This window comes from Danio rerio, chromosome 12 (assembly GCF_052040795.2).
Source record: "Danio rerio strain M-AB ecotype USA chromosome 12, GRCz13ab, whole genome shotgun sequence".
Classification (NCBI taxonomy): domain Eukaryota; kingdom Metazoa; phylum Chordata; class Actinopteri; order Cypriniformes; family Danionidae; genus Danio; species Danio rerio.
The window spans coordinates 21912205-21931563 of NC_141032.1; the positions used below are offsets into that span (position 1 = coordinate 21912205).

Consider the following 19359-nt stretch of genomic DNA (forward strand, 5'->3'; position numbering starts at 1 on the left):
GCAAGAAAATGAATACAAGTCAGGAAACAGCACCATAACAAACAGTGCTATGTTTGAAAGGGTTACAGGCTTGAGGTTTTTGTTGTTGTTGCCTTTTATAAAGGATATACTGTAAATGAGCGATTGATTGAATTACTTAGTTGAATAGTAATAAATGGCTACAAGTGCATGTTTTTATTATATAATATACATCAAAATGTTCATATGTGAGTATATATAAAACTGCAGTATTTTCTGTTAAACATGTAAAGAGTTAATGAGGATTTTAATTTCAAAAGAGGTATATGCAAATGTGGTCAGTGAATGAATCTAACACTAGCTATGAATATTAATCTCTGATTAGAATAATGAGTTTTATATAAGGCCAAAGCTGGGAACTCTGACTGTGCTCTTTGCTAACGTCACATTATGAACGAATAACCTTTCTCTCGATTATATCTGTGCACTCACATTTTGCTCATATTGTTCATCACATCGCTTGTCTCCAGGGGGAACAAGCGCAGACCTCTGACCGTCCCTGTGACCCACATTTACCCAGATTCAAATGAGCAAATGTTCCGTGTTTTTCATGGTTTAGTGCATGCCGTGTGATCTTCACTGCAGCTGGGATGCACAGATGTAGAGAGAGATGATACTGTACTTTGTTGCCATAGGCCATAAGGAGAGCAAAGATTCAGAGACAGTTTGAGGGAACACTTAGATGTTGAACAGCCCACAAATGAATATACTTTCTTTCTTAGTGTACAGGATGCTGAAGTGGTTTGTCAGCTAAAAAGCTCTATATTCAAGAAAATGTTGAACAATATAAAGCATTTGCTGTAGGTCTTTATAAATTTACAATTACCCTTTACTTTATTATTATTATTTACTTTTTAGTTACTCACCAGCAGTGTTGTTCTATATCCATTAGTCTCTTCAGAACAATAATGTTGATATTTTCGCATTGTAAAAAATACATTTTGTAAGATATATTTAAATCTGCAAGTTTTCTTACCCAAAACCTTGATGCTGCAGAATGTTAAAAAAATGATAAAAATATATATCCATATTAATTAAAGGGGTGATCCACTATGATATCATATTTTAAACTTTAGTTAATGTGTAATGTAGCTGTGTGAACATAAACAACATCTCTGAATGTAATAAGTTCTAAGTTCAATACAAAGGGAGACCTTGGTGTTTACAGAGTTAGCTTAGCAAAGCCTACAATGAACGAATTTTGGGGACTACAAAAATTACTTCCGCCCCCTGTGAGATCACAAAAGTTTGTTACTGCGCATCCAAACTGAGCAGGTAAGGCCCGTGGCCAGAGGCGCTAAAACGTTGTAGCTTAGATTAAGCTAAAAATGTGTCTAAACGCTGCTATTTCCACAGAGCTTTGTCCGTTTCTGTATTTAGGCTTCCAAAGGACACGACACAAAGACAGAAGTGCTTAAAGTTCAATATTAATTATGTTCCAGAGAATTATAAAATATACAGCAAGCATGATTTGACAAAACAGCTCCAGAATCTCTCCCAGTCCAGTGCTGGATTCAGTTAAAATCTCCTCAAAGCAGAAGCTGTCAGGTACAACCAGTAAGTGTTTTTATTAGTTAAAATTGATCATGACATGTACAGTGTCTAGCGTTAACGGTATGCTGTAGCAATGATGTAAACAATGGGTAATGCTATCAGTCAAACTGCTGTAAACACACACACACACACACTCCACCAGCACGTTCGTGTCTCTTATGTGTGTGCGTGCGCGCGACTGGCTGCACTGATTGTCTTCAGGCAGCTTTTCCATGCGTTTCACATCTCAAATAATGAAGTCGCAAAAGATACGTGGATGATTCATATTACTTACACAGGCATATTCCGGATACACGTGAAAGCCGTCATGTTATGCGTTGAGTTAAAAAAATACAGTGCTAGCAGCAGAAAAATAAATCCAGGCTCAAACAGGTAGCATCCCACATCTTGTGCTTTATTCTTCTGTCATGATATATTACAGAAAATAACTTAATCCGAGCATCAGAGAAAAAGAAAGTCCCACGCACATGCGCTTGTTACAGAAAGTTCACACATTTACACACACACACACACACACACACACACACACACACACACACACACACACACACACACACACACACACACACACACACACACACACACAGACACACACATAGACGCACATGCAAACGCTATTAAAGGAGCCGCACCCCATTTTCATTTGTTACAGACACTTTTCAGATTTTATTTTAGAGAGCAGGCAGGAGGTTGACTGAGGTTTACACAGCAGAAAAGCGCGTGCTTTACGGGCGTGACATGGAGCCGATTTGCCAATCGCAGCACATTATAACAATGACCAATCAGAGTCACTTAAGGGTGAGCCTTTCAGAGAAACTAGGAAATATGACTGTCGTTTTCATGTTAGCTGAGTAGCTGTGTATAATCAAAGTGAGATTCATGAAAAAATAACGCGATTTCCTTCAAGTGAAACAGGAGCACACATTGCTTTGCTTCTTATAAACACAACCAAGCCTTAAAATTACATTGTGGACCACCCCTTTAAACACAAAAAAAATCACACAAAAAAAATCTGTTAATTAACAGTTTCCATATGCTCTGATTCACATGTCTTTTCCGTTTATTTATGAATTGCAATATGCAGTCAAAAGTACTTATGGTTGCATTTCATCTTTAAAATAAATGCTGTGGGCCGGTATGATGCTGTTCCTCTTTGCACGACAGCTTTTCCGCTGTTACCAGCTTGTCCGTTAGCTCGACATGTACGCTAGCGGACTTGAGATGCAGAATGGTGTTGACCCCATCAATGGTCATTGAGTCCGGTGAAGAACGATTGCAGAAACAGGCGAGACTAACACAAAAGCTAAAAAATAAAAAGAACAAGTAAATAACAGGGTGAGAATGTGGTAAAATCTAAAAATGTGGTAAATAAGGGGGCTTTTCTTTTTCTACAGAGTTTTTTAAGTGGGTGGGTGGGTTAATCGGTGCTTTTTTAAACACTGTTGGTTGGGTTTGGGGAAGGGAGAGGATGGAGGGATTGGTCGATTGGAGATCTGAAAAAGCGTACACAGCAGCCTCTGGTGGATCCGTGAAATCAAAAATTTAAATAAAAAAAAAAAATGTAGCTCCTGAGACATATTTTGCTTTCTTCAGCCTGGGTTGCAGACAATATATCAGTTCAATCTATTAATAATGTCAATAAAAGTCATTTTTTCGTACTTTTCAAAATCAATAGTTGTTGGAGGAAAGATTAAGGTCCCACAGCGCATTTAAAAAGCATAAAAAAAAAAAAAAAACTTTTGAGCTAAAAATTATTTTAAATGTGTTAAAAGCCAGCCAGTCGAATTATATGAAAACAATGAGCAGCATCGCTAAGTATCTTCTGACTCGGTAAACGTGTGGCCTTTGTTCAGCTCCAATTGCCCACTTTGGCATAAGGTACTTAGGGTGCAAAAAAAAACTTGCTCTTGACTCAAAGAAAGCTCATAGACCATGCCCAATCAAGCCCCAGAAGTGACAATAGAACCACGATTGCCCCTGGCATGCAATAGCAAGCCCGCCTTTGGCACAAATGTGTAGAAATGCAACTGTTTGTTCTTGCAGAAGTTAAAACGTGCCGTTTTAAGTAAAAAAAAAAAATTAATTAAAAAAAAAACTTGTAATAGATCAAGCAAGCATCCAAGAGCTTCTTTGTCCAAATCTAGGAGGGTCTGAAGAGTTCAGATGCAAAAACCTCTGAATGCCGTCTAAAATTTTCATCTAAAATGAGCTTTTTTATCATGCTTCTGTGTAGGTTCAGCAGTTTCACTTTTATGGCAAATAATAGATCCTTTGCATGCTCTTTAAAGTAAAGTAATGCAACACCAGAAATGAGCATTATTCTCTGTCTCCTTTTTGCATCAGAACTCTTCATATCCTCCGATAAGTGGTCATATACATAAATAAAAATTATTTTATCTGCTTTTTTATAAAGTGCTCATGGCTCTTTAGAAGACTTTCATTAAACTGCTCAATTCATATGTATTTATTGTTTAATTTCTTAATGGCTGTTTCAAAAAATCTGAGGTTTTGGTAAATGGACTTTCAATGAAGGAACAGAAAGTTCTCTGATTTCATTAAAGTGTCTCACTGTAATTTGTGTTCTGAAGATAAATGGAAATCTAATAGGTTTGGAGTGGTGCAGAAGTATTATTTCTGACTGAGCTAACATTTTTACATTAGTTAACAATATTTAATAACAAGACTTAACAACAAACAGGCAAAACCAGCATCAATAGTAAGTTGGCATTAGTCAAAAACACATTGAATGGGTCAAAATGTCTATAGATTTGATGTTTATGTCAAAAATCTTTAGAAAAATAAATAAAGAACATCCTATTTTAAGACATTTTGTAAATTTCCTAAAATTTCCTACTGTAAACGTATTAGAACTTGATGTCTGATTAGTAATATGCATTAAGCGGTTCATTTAAACTGCTTTAAAGAGCCCCTATTTTGAATGATAAAAGGTCATTTTTTGGTGTTGGGGGGGGGGGGGGGGCTCTAACAAAAGGCTGATATGCATGCAAAGTCATTGCATGAGGCTAATCTGCTGTGATTAGTCAGATGACCATGTCTGTTGTGATTGGTCGACTGGGTTCAGCGCAAGACAGAGAGAAATGTCTGCCACGGCTAGGAAGTAGCAGAGAGTATGTAAGAGCTCAATGCAGGAATGCAATAAAGCAGTGGAGTTAAACACCAGAAAATTACTCTATTCTTAACCTTAACCCCAAGTAACAACGACACACATTCAGTATTAATTCACACAGTGGCACACAATGTCATAGGATCTTGAGTACATTGCACATTTAAATCGGTAAAGAAAGAAGCACGTGTCATGTTTTCAACATGGTTTTGGACACGGTTTGTGAATAGCCCATAAACATCAAACCTGAGAGATAGTACAAGCGCTGATCTATAATAGATAAGTTATTACAAGCGGTGTGGAGCGACAAGTTACAACAAACAGCTTTTTTAATTATGCTGACACCTTATGACGCAGATGAAGAAGAAACTGGTCCATATGAACTGTAATTCATATGGTACCATTTCAACGTCGACAGGCAAAAGATTCGAACCCAACACTATTTTTATTTATTTGACTCTGAGTTGACTATTTTGTTAAAGAATCAGTTGTTTTAAACACGGTGCTCCTTCAGATTTAAACGTCAGCTGGATGTTTACAGTCACTTAGTGCTGTGTTATAAACTGCATGGAAGCTCATTTTCAAAAACCATATTTGGGGCTTTTTAAAAACAATGTTTTTTTAACCCGCAGATTTTTAAATAGTCGTTTCTCTGCCTAATATTATCTTGTCCTAAAAAAGCATATACATTGATGTAAAGCTTATTTTTGCCATAAAATAAATGAGATAAAAATGGCAACAATGACATTGTGTTCCAAAGTCACATTTAATAAAGTTACAATGTTGTTGTCTTGAATTTTATTCGTGGGTAGTCCTTTGGTCATTTGTTTCTTTTTCTAGCATAAATCTTGAGTGTATGTTGAGACTTCCTCATCTGACCCACCTTCTGCTGTGTGCTGAATTATTCACTGACTCTCTGCAGGTCCTCGTACATTTACTGACCCATTTGTTCTCATCATTGGCCTTTCACAACACCTGGTTTGAGACATTAGTATCCATATTTTCTTGAGTGCAAGACTCTGAAAAGTTTTTTTAATGGTTCATAACACATGGTCATTATGGTACCGGCTACCTGAATCATACATTATTGATTTCACCACCATTTGGCTTAAACAAAAGGTTGATGGAGGCACAGAAATAGAAGACAGTCTGTTGTCTCTTCAGGCTTCTTGGGCGCAGCTTTAATTGAACTCCACATTATCTTTGCATTAAAGATGACAGCCCCAGGAGGATCTGCCCTGTTCTCATTAATGCAGTGTTTGCCATTTCTGCTTTCACTATTCAAAGTGAATAAATTATGACTCCCTGAGTTTGTATGCATATGCAACATGCCTGATGCATGTACAGCTTTTTTCTTTGCAGAAAATGTGAGACATAGGAATTACTACAAATGACAAAAGCATGCAACAAAATATCTGAAATAAAAGGGAAAACAAACACAAATTTAATTCGAAATATTAAAAACAATACATAGTAGTATTTGTGATGCTAAAATAACACTACTTCTACTTCTAAATTGTTTTGAGTTGAGATATAGCAATTGATGGTATTTATCTGAATCTATTCTGAATAAGTCTGAATTTTAATGTTAGGAAGTTAGATTAAAACTAATTCAAATAAGTCTTACCACAAAGAAAAGATGAGGTATATGTGTATATGTGTATTTAAAATGCCAAATAAGTTGTTAGCACATTGTTTTTTATTACATTAAATTATTGTAAAGGAGGATTTAGTAGTTCCTAAGCTAGAATTAACTTTGTGTCTTTTTAAACTTTTTTTTCAATGACTCTATAGCAATATGTCATTTATGAAATGAAGCAACACTACTTTCATTATTTAAGCATATATAATTTTTTTTTAAATATTTTAGCAATTATTGACAAATGCCATAATTATATTGTAAAATATCTGATTTTTGTATTCTTAGAAAAGCTAACAACTTAATAATGACCACATTAGGGGCCGATCACACCTAACTCGCATTTCCATTCTAAAAACGCGAGGTACACCTCACTGCCTTTTTTGTTGACAAGTGAAAAAAAAAGTGCAGTAAAATTTTATAAGTGGATATAATATAAGTGGATGTATAACTGGGAGAATAGAGTAAATTTGGTCATGTAATGTTTTGCTATGTGAATTTAAATGTCTCAAACAGTATTTGTTTGAAAGCAGCATTTATAACAAGCGCCACATGCGTCTTTCTCTTACTCAGCTGTCATCGCTGGAAAGCAAATTAGATTTTAGCCTTTGATCATGTGACACACTGGACAATCTATTTACTGGTGTAATCAATGGGTTAAAAAAGCATGCAGTCTTAACCATTACAGTGCTAAATGTTACATACTGCACAGTAGCTTTAGGTACCAATAGCGTAAAAAGGGGTTTTGATGCTACACTGCTTTCTGTCGATGTAGATCAACATGATTGTTTAATAGTACACAATTAATTCTCTTAAATAAACAACTTGTTGTGAATTGCTGTGGGATATGGCCATTTCAGTTCAAAGTCTTTATTTATGAACTTGGCTCAGTCCTAGTATGACTCCTGCAAACGCAAGGTCAAAAGTTTAATTTCCAGGAAACCTGGCAAAATATATATGTTCAGTATATATTGTTAGTCATTTTGGATAAAGCTGCCTGGCAAATGCACGTGAAAGGCTTGTAATTAACCTCTCACATCATACCTGGTTAATTAGCACAGATATGCCTCAAAGGGATAGTTCACCTAAAAATGAAATGAGTCATCATATACTCACCCTGGTGTTATTCTAATGTCGTACTGCCCTTATTTTACTTTTCAGACCACAGTAATTAAAAACAAAAAATGTTGTTCTTGTAGCACATGGCAGTAATAGAGACCAGCATTAAATTGATTCTTCACTCTTAAATTTAAATTCTTAGATGATTTACTCACTCTTCAATCTTGGTTTAAGTTTCTTTCTTCAGAAGTCTAAACCAATAGTGGAATAGAAATGGTGAGAAACTTTAAACTTGGGGTTCAACAATCCTTTTCAGCATTTTAAAAAAGATTACTTTTGATGGGATTAAGCACAAAACTAACTTAAATGTAATGTATTATTTACCAAAATCTTGTCGTTGTCTGTGAGTCTTCTTGCACAAATTCATGATCATGAAACCCATGTTCAAGTTCCACAATTAACTCTAACTGACACACAAGTTGATAAAAAAAATCTAACAAAATATTATATATACACGACATAACTACATATACAACATCATGATGTGTATCTGTCATTCTGAAAGTCATCTGACTGAGCTTTTCTGTTTAATGTTTTATTCATCTTCATTTACTAATCTATAATTTAGCAAATGGTTTTCATAGGCTACATTCACTCTGCAGGCAAATGTGGTTTAAATCAGATTTGTTTTCGTTATCACCTTTTTTTGTAATGACTGTGAACAGCACAAAATCCACATGAAATCTGATCTTTTCTATTCTGATATGTCATTTCAAGTGATTTTAAATCGGTTTCAGATTATGAGCCCTATAATACACCTGGCGCAATAGGGCGCAAGGCATGTATGGCACGATTTGTTGCTATTTTCAAACCAGCGCAACCCTAATTTTCACTTTTTGCGCCACATTGTTTAACTAACAAATCCAATTTTACCACTTTTTGGACTCATAGCGTACTAAAGGAGCAGTTTTTAAGTGAAACAAAAACAAAACTCTTAAATATTGGTCTCTATTTGCTGCTCTTATATTGACAACCATGAGTAGGATATTTCTGCAAATTTCTCCTTTTGTGGGATGAAATAGAAAGTACTGAAAACAGCATTGAAACAACACCAGGGTGAGTAAATGATGACTGAATTTGTCATCAGTTACAGTCAGCAACTATGTATTTTGTACAGAATACATGAAATAAATAAACTAAAGTAAATACATCCGCCTTTTTGTTGTAGCATGAATAAGGTTATTTCCCAGATTGAAAAGCCACATCCAAACACTTTTACAGAAGCCTTCAGTGGGATGGTCAGCATGATAAATCACCTCTTTCACTCAGAACTGTTTAATTCTCAGGGAGAGTTTGACGGATTGTGCTGTACCGGCTTGAATCACCTTCACACTTTGTCATTTTCGGTGAAGTTTCTCCCTCATTCAAATCTGCACACGTGTCCAAACATGCGATTTTACAAAAGTGAACACAGACAAAACTCGCTGCAAGGCTCTAGCTTGTCCAGCTGGTCCAGACAATAGCCTGTGAAGATGGAGAAGCACTCCAGCACGTCTTTATTGGCTTAAATGGCAGCGTCTGGCAAAGATTTTCACTGCTTGTCGCTGTCAGACACTGGCGATCGGCAGTACTGTGCTTTGAGGAATTTGGAAAGAAGCCTGTCGTTTAAGCAGAGAAACAAAAATTGGCCCAAAGACAGAAGCCTGAGAAATCATTTGCAGAGAGAAACACTCATTCTTTTAAGAGATTGTGAAGTGCTTGTTGTTGGTTTCGTCACGAGTTGTTTGTGTGAATTGCGGGCGGGTGTTTGTGTTAACAGATTGTCTGAAGGTCTAGCTGAAGCTGCAAGTAATAGCTGTTAGTAATGCACTTGTGCGTCTGTGTGTATGTGCTTTGCTTGTTTATCAAGGTGTTTGGCCCTTAATGCTCCCTTGGTGAATAGGTGTTTTAATATATTGTTATCCTGATAGAATCCAATTAGTGACATAATACATACTCAAACTTGAAATGTGTTTTAACTGAGACAACTTTGACTGAGTTTTTTTTTTTTTCTGTCTCTGTCATATCACATTATCTTTATTCAAAGAAACAGTGGCATATTTTTGCCAGTTGTATCCAGTTCATAGATGATGTTTTTTAAAATGGCATACACTTACAGGTAGTTGCTGTTTAAAAGTTGTTACATTAATTAAAAAAACAAAAGTGTAAACATATAAAAGACTAATTACATTAATCAAATATGAGATTAAAAAAATAGCATTTCTAGTACATTCTGTTTTTTGGAAATTCCTGTTCATAAAATATTCTGAAATGAACGTTTTTTTTTAGGATTAGAAAAGCAGAACAAAAAAGTAACACTTTGCTTTTGATTGCTTTAAGAGCACCTATTTTACCTCTTTTACAAAATGTAAGATAAGCCATTGGTGTCTCCAGAATGTGTCTGTAAAGTTATAGCTCAAAATACCCATCAGATAATTGATTATAGACTCCAGAATATGCCCATGTTGGTGTCTGAGTACAGTGTATCTGCTTTTGTATCCTGCGGCTTTAAATGCAAATGAGCTGCTTCTTCCTGCCCACCATTCCCATGTGTGTGTCCGCTTCTCATCATGCGTTACATCAGATAAACAGCAGTCAGTGATAGAGACAAACTCGGGTGAAGCTGAAATACAGCTCATTAATTAAAAATACCAAGTAAGTTTATTTAATGTATTTGTGATTTCTTTTATTCAAGTCTTTTTAAAGCAATAAATAACATGCAAATGCCATTTGCAGTACACACACACACACACACGCACACTCACACACACATATTAGCACGCTGCTGTGGTGATTATATTGGTTAAGAATCACATAGTGTAGCGATTTTCTTTTCTTTATTACAAACATGCTCAGTTTTTAAAATATTTTAAACTCATAAAGATTATAAAATCACAGAGTTGTAACAAATATTTTAATCTCACTTTATTTGCAATAAAATGTTCTGTGGACATGTGTTTACATGTTATTATAGAAACATGGTGCCTGTCAATTAATTCAGTGGGTACATCACCTCAAGTTGTGGTGGGCCTCAGAATAAATGGGATTTGGGAAATTAAAAGAGACTTGTTTTGTTTCTATCACTCCAATATTACAGTGGACACACCGTGCCTACACACAGTTATGTTCAAACAGCTTCCAAAAGTTTATTTTCATCATAGGTGCCCTTTAGAAACAAACAAAAACAACTAGCCTAACTAATGGAGCTGTGGTGAAAAAACATTTAAGAAATTTAGGAGATTTTCAAAATTCATCACTTTTCTATTTTGAATCGATTGTGAGCTTAGTTTTAACAGCGATTGTGCTCTAGGCAAGTTTTTAACCATGCACTCAAATGCTCATGCTTTTAAAACAGCTCAAAATCAATTAAAGAGAATAGCAATACATTTAGAAAATCTTTTAAACATTTAGTCACATTTTACTGCAGCAGACCTGTCAAGTTTTTATTTGCATCAAGCCATTTTTGTTGATAAAATTAACACTTGTCTGCGCTGATTAAATTAAATAGAGAGTAATCTCTTGATACATTTCTACAAAACATGTTTTTCAGTGAGTGATCTGTCTGTTTGCTGTTTGAACAGCTATGATCACTGAATGCTTGGATCTAACATACCAATCCACATACCTTTTCTTTGTCAACTATTTGCATTTATTTAAGACAATAAGTCTCAGAGTATTCACTAGGACTATTTTGACATAATATATTGTATGTATTTATTCATAGTAAAATTTCCAAGTCCATGCGGCTTAGAAGAGCCACTGGCCCCTAAAAGGGACCACCTTTGATGGGTTCTTTGTTCGGATCTTCTCTGCCCAGATGTTTGGGAGCAGTCTGGTTATACCTGCGGGTCACGTGAAGACCCGTTCAGCATTCTTGACCAATGAGTTCAGGGCAAAGTTTGAGCGCGAAACCTTCCTTTGTCTCGAGGCTGCTCATATGGAAATTTGAGTGTCCGCCCAAAGCATGCAGAAAGGCATTTAATGCAGGGAATTAAAGAATAAAGCAATGCGAGTTATTATCTTGCTCTATGCATCATGTGTTGTAAAATGTCAGCAGAAACCCATCGGTAACAAACATGGGGGGTTTAAAAGTACATCAACATAATTTTTCAAGTCCTTACATTATTTAAACTAAAAAGGGCCTAAAAGTACGAATTTGTATAAACTATGAGGAATGGTACACATTACAAAAGTTAAGTGTAATTAAACAAGAGATTTGGGTTCTAAATGTCTTTGTTTAAATAAAAAAACTTTGGAGAGGAATGTCTTTTTCTTCTGTGAGCAAAAGCTGACTAAGGATGGGTTTGTCTCCTCTTATCTTATCTGCCATGTTCTTTTGAAGTCGGCAGAGAGTGGTTTAGGACAGCTCTGTGAAGTGTCCCAAACTCGTTACTTGTCAGCAGGAATTTTTTTAGGCCAGACTTTTCGTCACCGAGTGATCTAAATTGCCCTGGAAATTGAACCCAGACCGTTTTTATGGAATGTTGAACGGAATGTTTACCTCCAACATATATGTTACAATATAAATGTTACCAGTTATGTTACAACACCATCATGCTGAAATACAAGTCTCAGCAACTTTGTTTACGTAAACATTTACAAAAACTTTGCTATTAATATACAGATGATACAGTATATGACACTAAACAGGGTCCCTGCTTCATTTCAGTTTCCACCAATGGGTGTTTCTCTTGAGTTAGAAAATCCTTTAAAGTACTTTACACACAATAGTATGTACAAATATTTGCAATAAAGTGCACAAAGAGCAAGCATTTCTACTTGGTGTCATGGTTCTCACCTTTAAAGCCAGTTCTGAGATGGCTGATGTGGGCCACAGCATTAAATTGCCCTGGCAGGCACAGCCCTCTTGGATAAACTAATCTGACAGCAGTGATCTCCTCCACATATCCCATATCATAATCAACTTTTATGCCTTTTCATGCCTGTTGGAGATGGATCACTATTAGAACTTCATGCCCTGGCGACACACTAATGCTGAAATGCATGGTGACAGTGGTTTAGATGACACACTCACACACTTGCTTAACCCTCTTTATTATTATTGGGTGATTGAGCTGCTGGCCTCTGTTTAAGTGGGTGTCAAAAGAGAGTTTAGAGTAGTCGCTTTCCCTTTAGCACATGAGAAACAACTGATGTCACACACACGCACGTACAGATGTGAGAACTGAAGCATCAGGGCCAATTAATCAGCCATCAAGGGGACATTAATAACATTTCAATCTTTCTCCCGCTGTCCCTTGTTCTTTCTCATTTGCTTTTGATGTCACCCCCGCCACAGTGCTGACTTTGATCTGGTTACCCATCAGCTTGATAGGCTGGGTACAGTCGAGATGCTGAGGTTTTGATGCTGAAAAGTCAATGCAAGCCGCAATGAAAAAGGTTTTAGAGAGATATTATCATGATTGGATGAACTAAAAGGGTAGATGGAACACAAAGGGAGATTTTGTATTCTTTGTATGCTTTTATATATTAAGGAAAAAAGGTAAAAGTAAATAGGCTCTTGTTTGTGCTGTAAGTTTGCATTTTAATAACTTTACTAAAGGAAATCATACACTGTAAAAATTCAGGCTTCCACATATTAAGTTAACTTTATGAATTTAAGTGATTAAAGATAAAACAATTAACTGGTCGCAAGGAAATCTCAAGAATTGTGTTGTTTTAACTCATTTCAAATAAGTTTTGGGTGTAGTTAAGTGTTTTGACTTTGAAATATGTGTAAATCTATTCTGTTATTGTTATTTTATGAAAAAAAAATTAAACAATACACTATTAGAATGGGCATGTGAAATTTGAAAACTGTCAAATTAATCCTATGCTTAGGGTAAAAACAGCATATCATATTGTAACACATTCATTAGAATATCAGTGTTCTGATATGTATTACCTATAATAACAGATTGGATCCATTTATTTATGAATATTGATTCCAGTGCTGTAAAGTCCAAAAAGCCAATCTTTATTAAAAAAAAAAAAGGTAGATTTAATAATTTCCAAAATTCACAGTCTGGTTTATACCAAAATATTCTGTTTTGCTTATTTATTTGTAGTTAGATTGTTAATGACAACACTTCCACTGCACTCAAAAAATTACTTTTGCTTTTTGTTTTAACTACTTAATCAAAATTTGAAACAACACAATTCTTGTTTTTTTTTTTTTTTTTTTTTTTTGGACAACTTAATTGTTTTGTGTTCAATCCACTTATTTTTGTTAAAATGATTAAGTTAACTTAATTGATTTGTGTGTGGACAACATGAAGAAATTGCGTGGAACCCAGCATTCTTTACAGTGTGTGGTGAAAACCCTCCCTAAAAAGAACACTTTCAGGGCTTAGCGGGCCTCTTATATAGACAGCTACAGTATATATAAATATATTACAAAAAGGATTGTAAAATATTAGAACAGACATTCTGACATTTGGTACAATCTACCAGTCTGAACAGTCAGAATAACTCCCATGGCTATTTATAAAATATGTGGATATAAAAGTATTCTAAAGGTCGTTTCATACAACTTGTGATCCTTATTCTAGATTTATTTACTGTGTTCTGTTGAACACAAAAGAAGATATTTTGAAGAAAGCTGTGAACCTGTAACTATTGACTTCCATAGTAGCAAAAATATATATATTATTGAAAGTCAGTAGTTACAGGTTTACAGCTTTCTTCAAAATATATATATTTTTTGTATTCAGCTGAATAAAAGAATTCTTTTTTAATCCATGTGAATATACTTGTAGTTTTGTGTACATTGTAAAGCATACTTTTATAAAGGGTAATTATTTGAAAAATATGAAACTAAACTATTTGCTGTTTATGTACAGAAGAAGAAGAATTTTCATTAATAGAACATTAAAGATTTGTAGCTGAAATCTTGTTTTTTTCCTTATACATATAGCTAAAATCATAAAAAATAAATACAGTATATAGTATTTAAGTATATATTAAATATATGTAATATTCAAGTCACCATTAACTTGTCACAATTTTTCTCAGAAAATATATTTTTTCAGTGAATATTGGTTACAACTCAAGAAATCCATGTATGCAAAGAAAACAAAACTAATTAGTTTGCATATGAAGTTATGTGTAATAAAATGAAATTGCACAAGGAAAAGTATTAAACACATGAAGAAAGGAAGGTGTGGAAAGGCAGTGAAAGCCCAGACAGCAACTGAAATCTCTCTGGGTAACACTTTATTTTGATGGTACATTTGAGAATAAGGGCATACTTTCACTATGTACAGTTGCCTTGAACCGGGCCAAAGCATGCTTGTCCCCCCTCCCGTTTCCCCCGACGGCCCGCACTCACATACACTCGAGCCTTAAAAGTCACGTCTCGCTGTCAGTTTTGGGCTTTGGCGCGTTTTGTACTCACAGTACAAGCATACCGCGCCAAAGCCCAAGTAAGCCCACTCACACTTCTCAAACGATCGGGGAAACAGACCTGGGCACGGTTCGGATAGCATATTGTGAGTAGGCCTTTAGTTGACTGTCTGCTTAATATCTGTTGATACTGCTGCTAAACAGACATTTCACTGACTATAAGAAACCTTGCAAGTACAGGTCAACTTACACTATCCTTAACCCCAACCCTAATCCCAACCTAACAGTCTACTTATGGTCTAACGAGAATTAGTTGACATGTAGATGAAATGTAACTTAAATTCAACAAACGGACCATCAAAATAAAGTGTGACCTTTCTCTGTAGCTCTTCAGCAACACTCTGACCTTCCTTGCTGTGAATTAATATTTGCTTATTCAGTCCAACAACTACATTAGCAGGGTGATGATGATGAAACATTTTAGCAAGACAATTATTCAAGAATATGATTCAAAATACAGCCAAGAAAAATGTTTCAGAGAAAGAAAGTCAAGCTGTAGATTGGTTGAGCCAATCACCTTACTTGAAGCCAATATAAAATACAGATTAAACATCAGATTTGATCCACAGAACCATAAATTTTTTTTACATTCGCTACAAAAATTCACACCTGAGCAATTCATGTCACTTAATTCTCTATATTAGAGTTGTCTTTAAGTTGCAATCACCAAAAAAGTATTAAATGCATTTCAGCAGTTCAGTACTTTGTCCTTGTGTCATTCCATTGTTATTACACAAAACTCATTTTTCGTATTTTTTTGTTTGTTTAGCTTTACTTTTATATTTGTATTTTTAATTGTTCTATTTTTTTATTTAAATTTGTTTTATTTTATAACTCTTTATGAAAACGTTGTGACTTATGAAGAAAAAGGCTTTTTCTGTGCAAGAAATTTAAATTTTTACATATGAAATTCTTGACCATTTATATCTGTGGATTAAATATCATATAAGAAGATACTGTACTTTTAAATATTTGAAGGACACTAAAAGTGCACATTTAATTCATTGAAGCACATTTCTTATTTACTAGGGCTAAAATGACACATTATAGAGAAGTAAACAATGACAAAGTTTTTATTTATCCAGTCAGCAAATCTGAATTTTGTGTATATGTCTGTGAATTTGCAGGATGCCAAGTTTGTGGAGGAGAGGAGGAAGCAGCTGCAGTCTTACCTGCGAATGGTGATGAATAAACTTATTCAGACACTGCCTGAATTCACTGCCCAGCCTACAAAGGAAACCTTACTGCAGTTTCTGCCTTTCTGCCAGTGAGTAGACCAACAGGCACTAACACAATAATCCACATGCAACAACCACCAACTGTATGTATTTCAGATCCATGAACTCTAAATGACACTGTATTTCAGTGCCTTGATGGAAGATGCATGTCATTTTGAATTGTCACTCGAGTAGGACAAAGCAATCAAACTTTCAAATGTCACAAATGCATGCTGAATATTGAAACCGCGCTCTAGAATGAATTATATGAACGGGCTGGATTCGCATTTGTGTGGCCATAAAAAAAAAGTTCAGAAAGAGTGCATAATTTACTTACAGATTGTGTCTTGTTCACAGCCCTCAAAACTTGTTTGATTACGAGAGATTGATTATTAGACGTAATCTTTTTTTGACATTTTAGGAGTTGACCACTATAGAATGCATTATGTTTGTGGTTTAGTGAATAAGGGTTAAATACTTTTTTTCATTTAAGAAATTAGGAATAGGGCTTTATTTTTTTAATTTAAATTTTATTTTATTTTATTTTTTGAAGCATGTTTATGTACAACTAGTGTCACCTATTTGATTACAAAAATAAAACATTTAAAATACCCAATGCACCACACACTTTACTTGAAAGGTATTGGTAAAATACCTACGATTAAGATTATTCTTATTCTTAGGATATGATAGTATTTTATTATAGGATTGTCAGTGAAAGCATGTGATAAAAACATGAAGAAACAGCAAACCAATTCCTCTATTATGTAAAAGCACTTCTAATGTTATTCTTGTTTGTAATAAGCTTAGTTGACTTTTGGCGAGCCTTATTGCACTTTTAAAAATGTGAATCTGTATTTCTTTCCCAATGTACTGTAATTTCAGTCATGTTCCCAAAGCAGCTAAACACTCTTTGACTCATCCTCACCCTCCTAAAAAAGAATTAAAAGTTGATTAAAAAATGTAGAGAAATGTAAGGCCCTTAAAAAGTATTAACAAGTCTTAAATGCTATTTTGCAAGGTATAACTTTTTATATAATTTTTAATTAAGCAATGTATGGTTGTATGCTAAAGTTTGCCTGAATTAAATCTGCGAATATCAGGATGCTGTGTAGGTAATAAAATCAATAAAATCCTGCCAGATTTTCAGCATGCTGCTTTGTTTACTGCAGTAACCAAGGCAACACCATTATTTCTGCAGTTCCATAGGCGCCAAGCTGCTGAATTAGCTAGATTTATATTCAGTATATGAATAATTTTTTAGTTTTGGACTAGTTTCTTACATTAATATTTAGAGTTAACATCTCACCAGTGTTTTTGGTTGAAACCTAAAGTGCTTATAAGGTCTTAAAATGTATGGAAAGAGTTTTTTTAAAAAAAGGTCTTAAAGGTATTGAATTTTACTTAAATTTGATTCCTGTGTATACTCTGCCCTTGCTTTTTAGAGGGATAGTTCACCCAAAACCGAAGATCAATTACTCACCCTCCAGTTCCAAAGCTGTTAGACATTATTTCTTCTATGTAACACAAAAGAAGATATTTTGAAGAAACCTGAAGACATTGTTTTTCTATTGTTTCATTTCATATTGTTCATATTGTTTCATATTGTTTCATTGTTCACTATAGGAAATCAGTGGTCAGAGCTTTTCAGCTTACTTAAAAATATATTAATTAGTGTTCAGTTGAATAAAGAAACTTCGAACAGATGAGAACATTTAGAAAGGGTAAGAAAATAATAAGCATTTAGATTTTTGAATGAACTATCCCTTTTTTTTTTACTTTGATTTTTACTGATTTTAATTATATCAAAAAATCCAGCAAACAATATAGAATATTAACTTATATAATATTTTAGAATGTGCCATCCCACCCCAACATTTGTTAAACTCTTATATGGAATATATATTCAATTCCATGTATGTTCAATAAAAAAGGTCAGGAGAGGGTTTTCTTCAATGTCAAAAATATTAGTAATTTATTGGATACAAATAAATGATTCGATGAACAGAATTCTAGTATCCTTAATGCCACTCAAGAATTACATTAAGGAGGTGTGCAACAAACTTTACATTTCCTGACTCCAGTTTTTATACTCAGCTGATATTAACTGGTGGAGTTTAGTGGAATTTGTCACTTGTCCATCATTCTCCAGTCCTCCGGAGGCCACACTCAAATATACTTCCTCTGCTTCTACGAATTCTCCACACAACATTAAAGTTTCATTGTTCAGCTAAAGGGGTGGTCCACTACGATATCATATTTTGAACTTTAGTTAGTGTGCAATGTAGCTGTGTGAACATAAACAACATCTCTGAGTGTAAAAAGCTCAAAGTTCAATGCAAAGGGAGACCTTCGTTTTTACAGAGTTAGCTTAGCAAAGCCTACAATGAACGAATTTTGGGGACTACAAAAAATACTTCCGCTCTTTGTGAGATTACAAAGGTACTTTTACCGCGCACACACACTGCGCAGCTAAGGGCCGTGGACAGAGGCGCTGTAACGTTACAGAAGAGAGAGAGCTTAAATGTGTCCAATCAGTGCCGGAGAATTATGAAATATATAACAAGCATGATCTGACAAAACAGCTTCCAGAATCTCTCCCAGTTCAGTGCTGGATTCGGTTAAAATCTCCTCAAAGCAGAAGCTGTGAACTACAACCTGTAAGTGTTTTTATTGTTAAAATTGATCATGGCATGTAGTGTCTAGCGTTAACACTATGCTGTAGCAACGATGTAAACAATGGGAAATGTGGTTGTGCACCACAAACGATTTAGCTTCAAATTCATATTTATCAGTCAAACTGCTGTAAACACACACACATTTCACCAGCACATGCAGCGTCTCTCTATGTGTGTGCGCGACTGCATTGATTCTCTTTAGGCTGCTTTTCAATGCGTTTTACTTCTCAGATAATGAAGTCGCAAAAGATATGTGGATGATTCATATTACTTACACAGGCATATTTCGGATATATGTGCAAGACGTTGTGTAACGCGTTGAGTTAAAAAAAAAAAAGGATAGCTCACTTAACTCATGTAGCAGCAGAAAAATAAATTAAGACTCACACAGGTCGCATCCCATATCTTGTACTTTATTCTTCTGTCACGATATATTAAAGAAAATAACTTAATCCGAGCATCAGAGAAAAAGAAAAAGAAAGTCCGGCGCACATGTTACTCACGTCTACAGAAAGTTCACACATTCACACACACATAGACACACATAAAAGCATTGTCTCTTATAGAATCCGCACCCCATTTTCACTTTTTACAGACATTTGTCAGATTTTATTTTAGAGAGCAGGC

The 19359-nt window shown here is 34.9% G+C and overlaps 1 protein-coding gene across 2 annotated transcripts in view; it reads left to right on the forward strand.

Moving 5' to 3' along the window:
* Nucleotides 1–19359, forward strand: part of snx29 (sorting nexin 29) — a 265933-nt gene that overhangs the window by 227285 nt on the left and 19289 nt on the right. For both annotated transcript variants that reach the window (XR_015504021.1, XM_087276140.1), the window contains exon 20: nucleotides 15965–16104. Coding sequence is in view for 1 of the 2 variants with exons in the window: in XM_087276140.1 (XP_087132266.1) it covers nucleotides 15965–16104 (140 nt within the window). In the remaining variant the exon portion in view is untranslated. The remainder of the gene's footprint in view (nucleotides 1–15964; nucleotides 16105–19359) is intronic.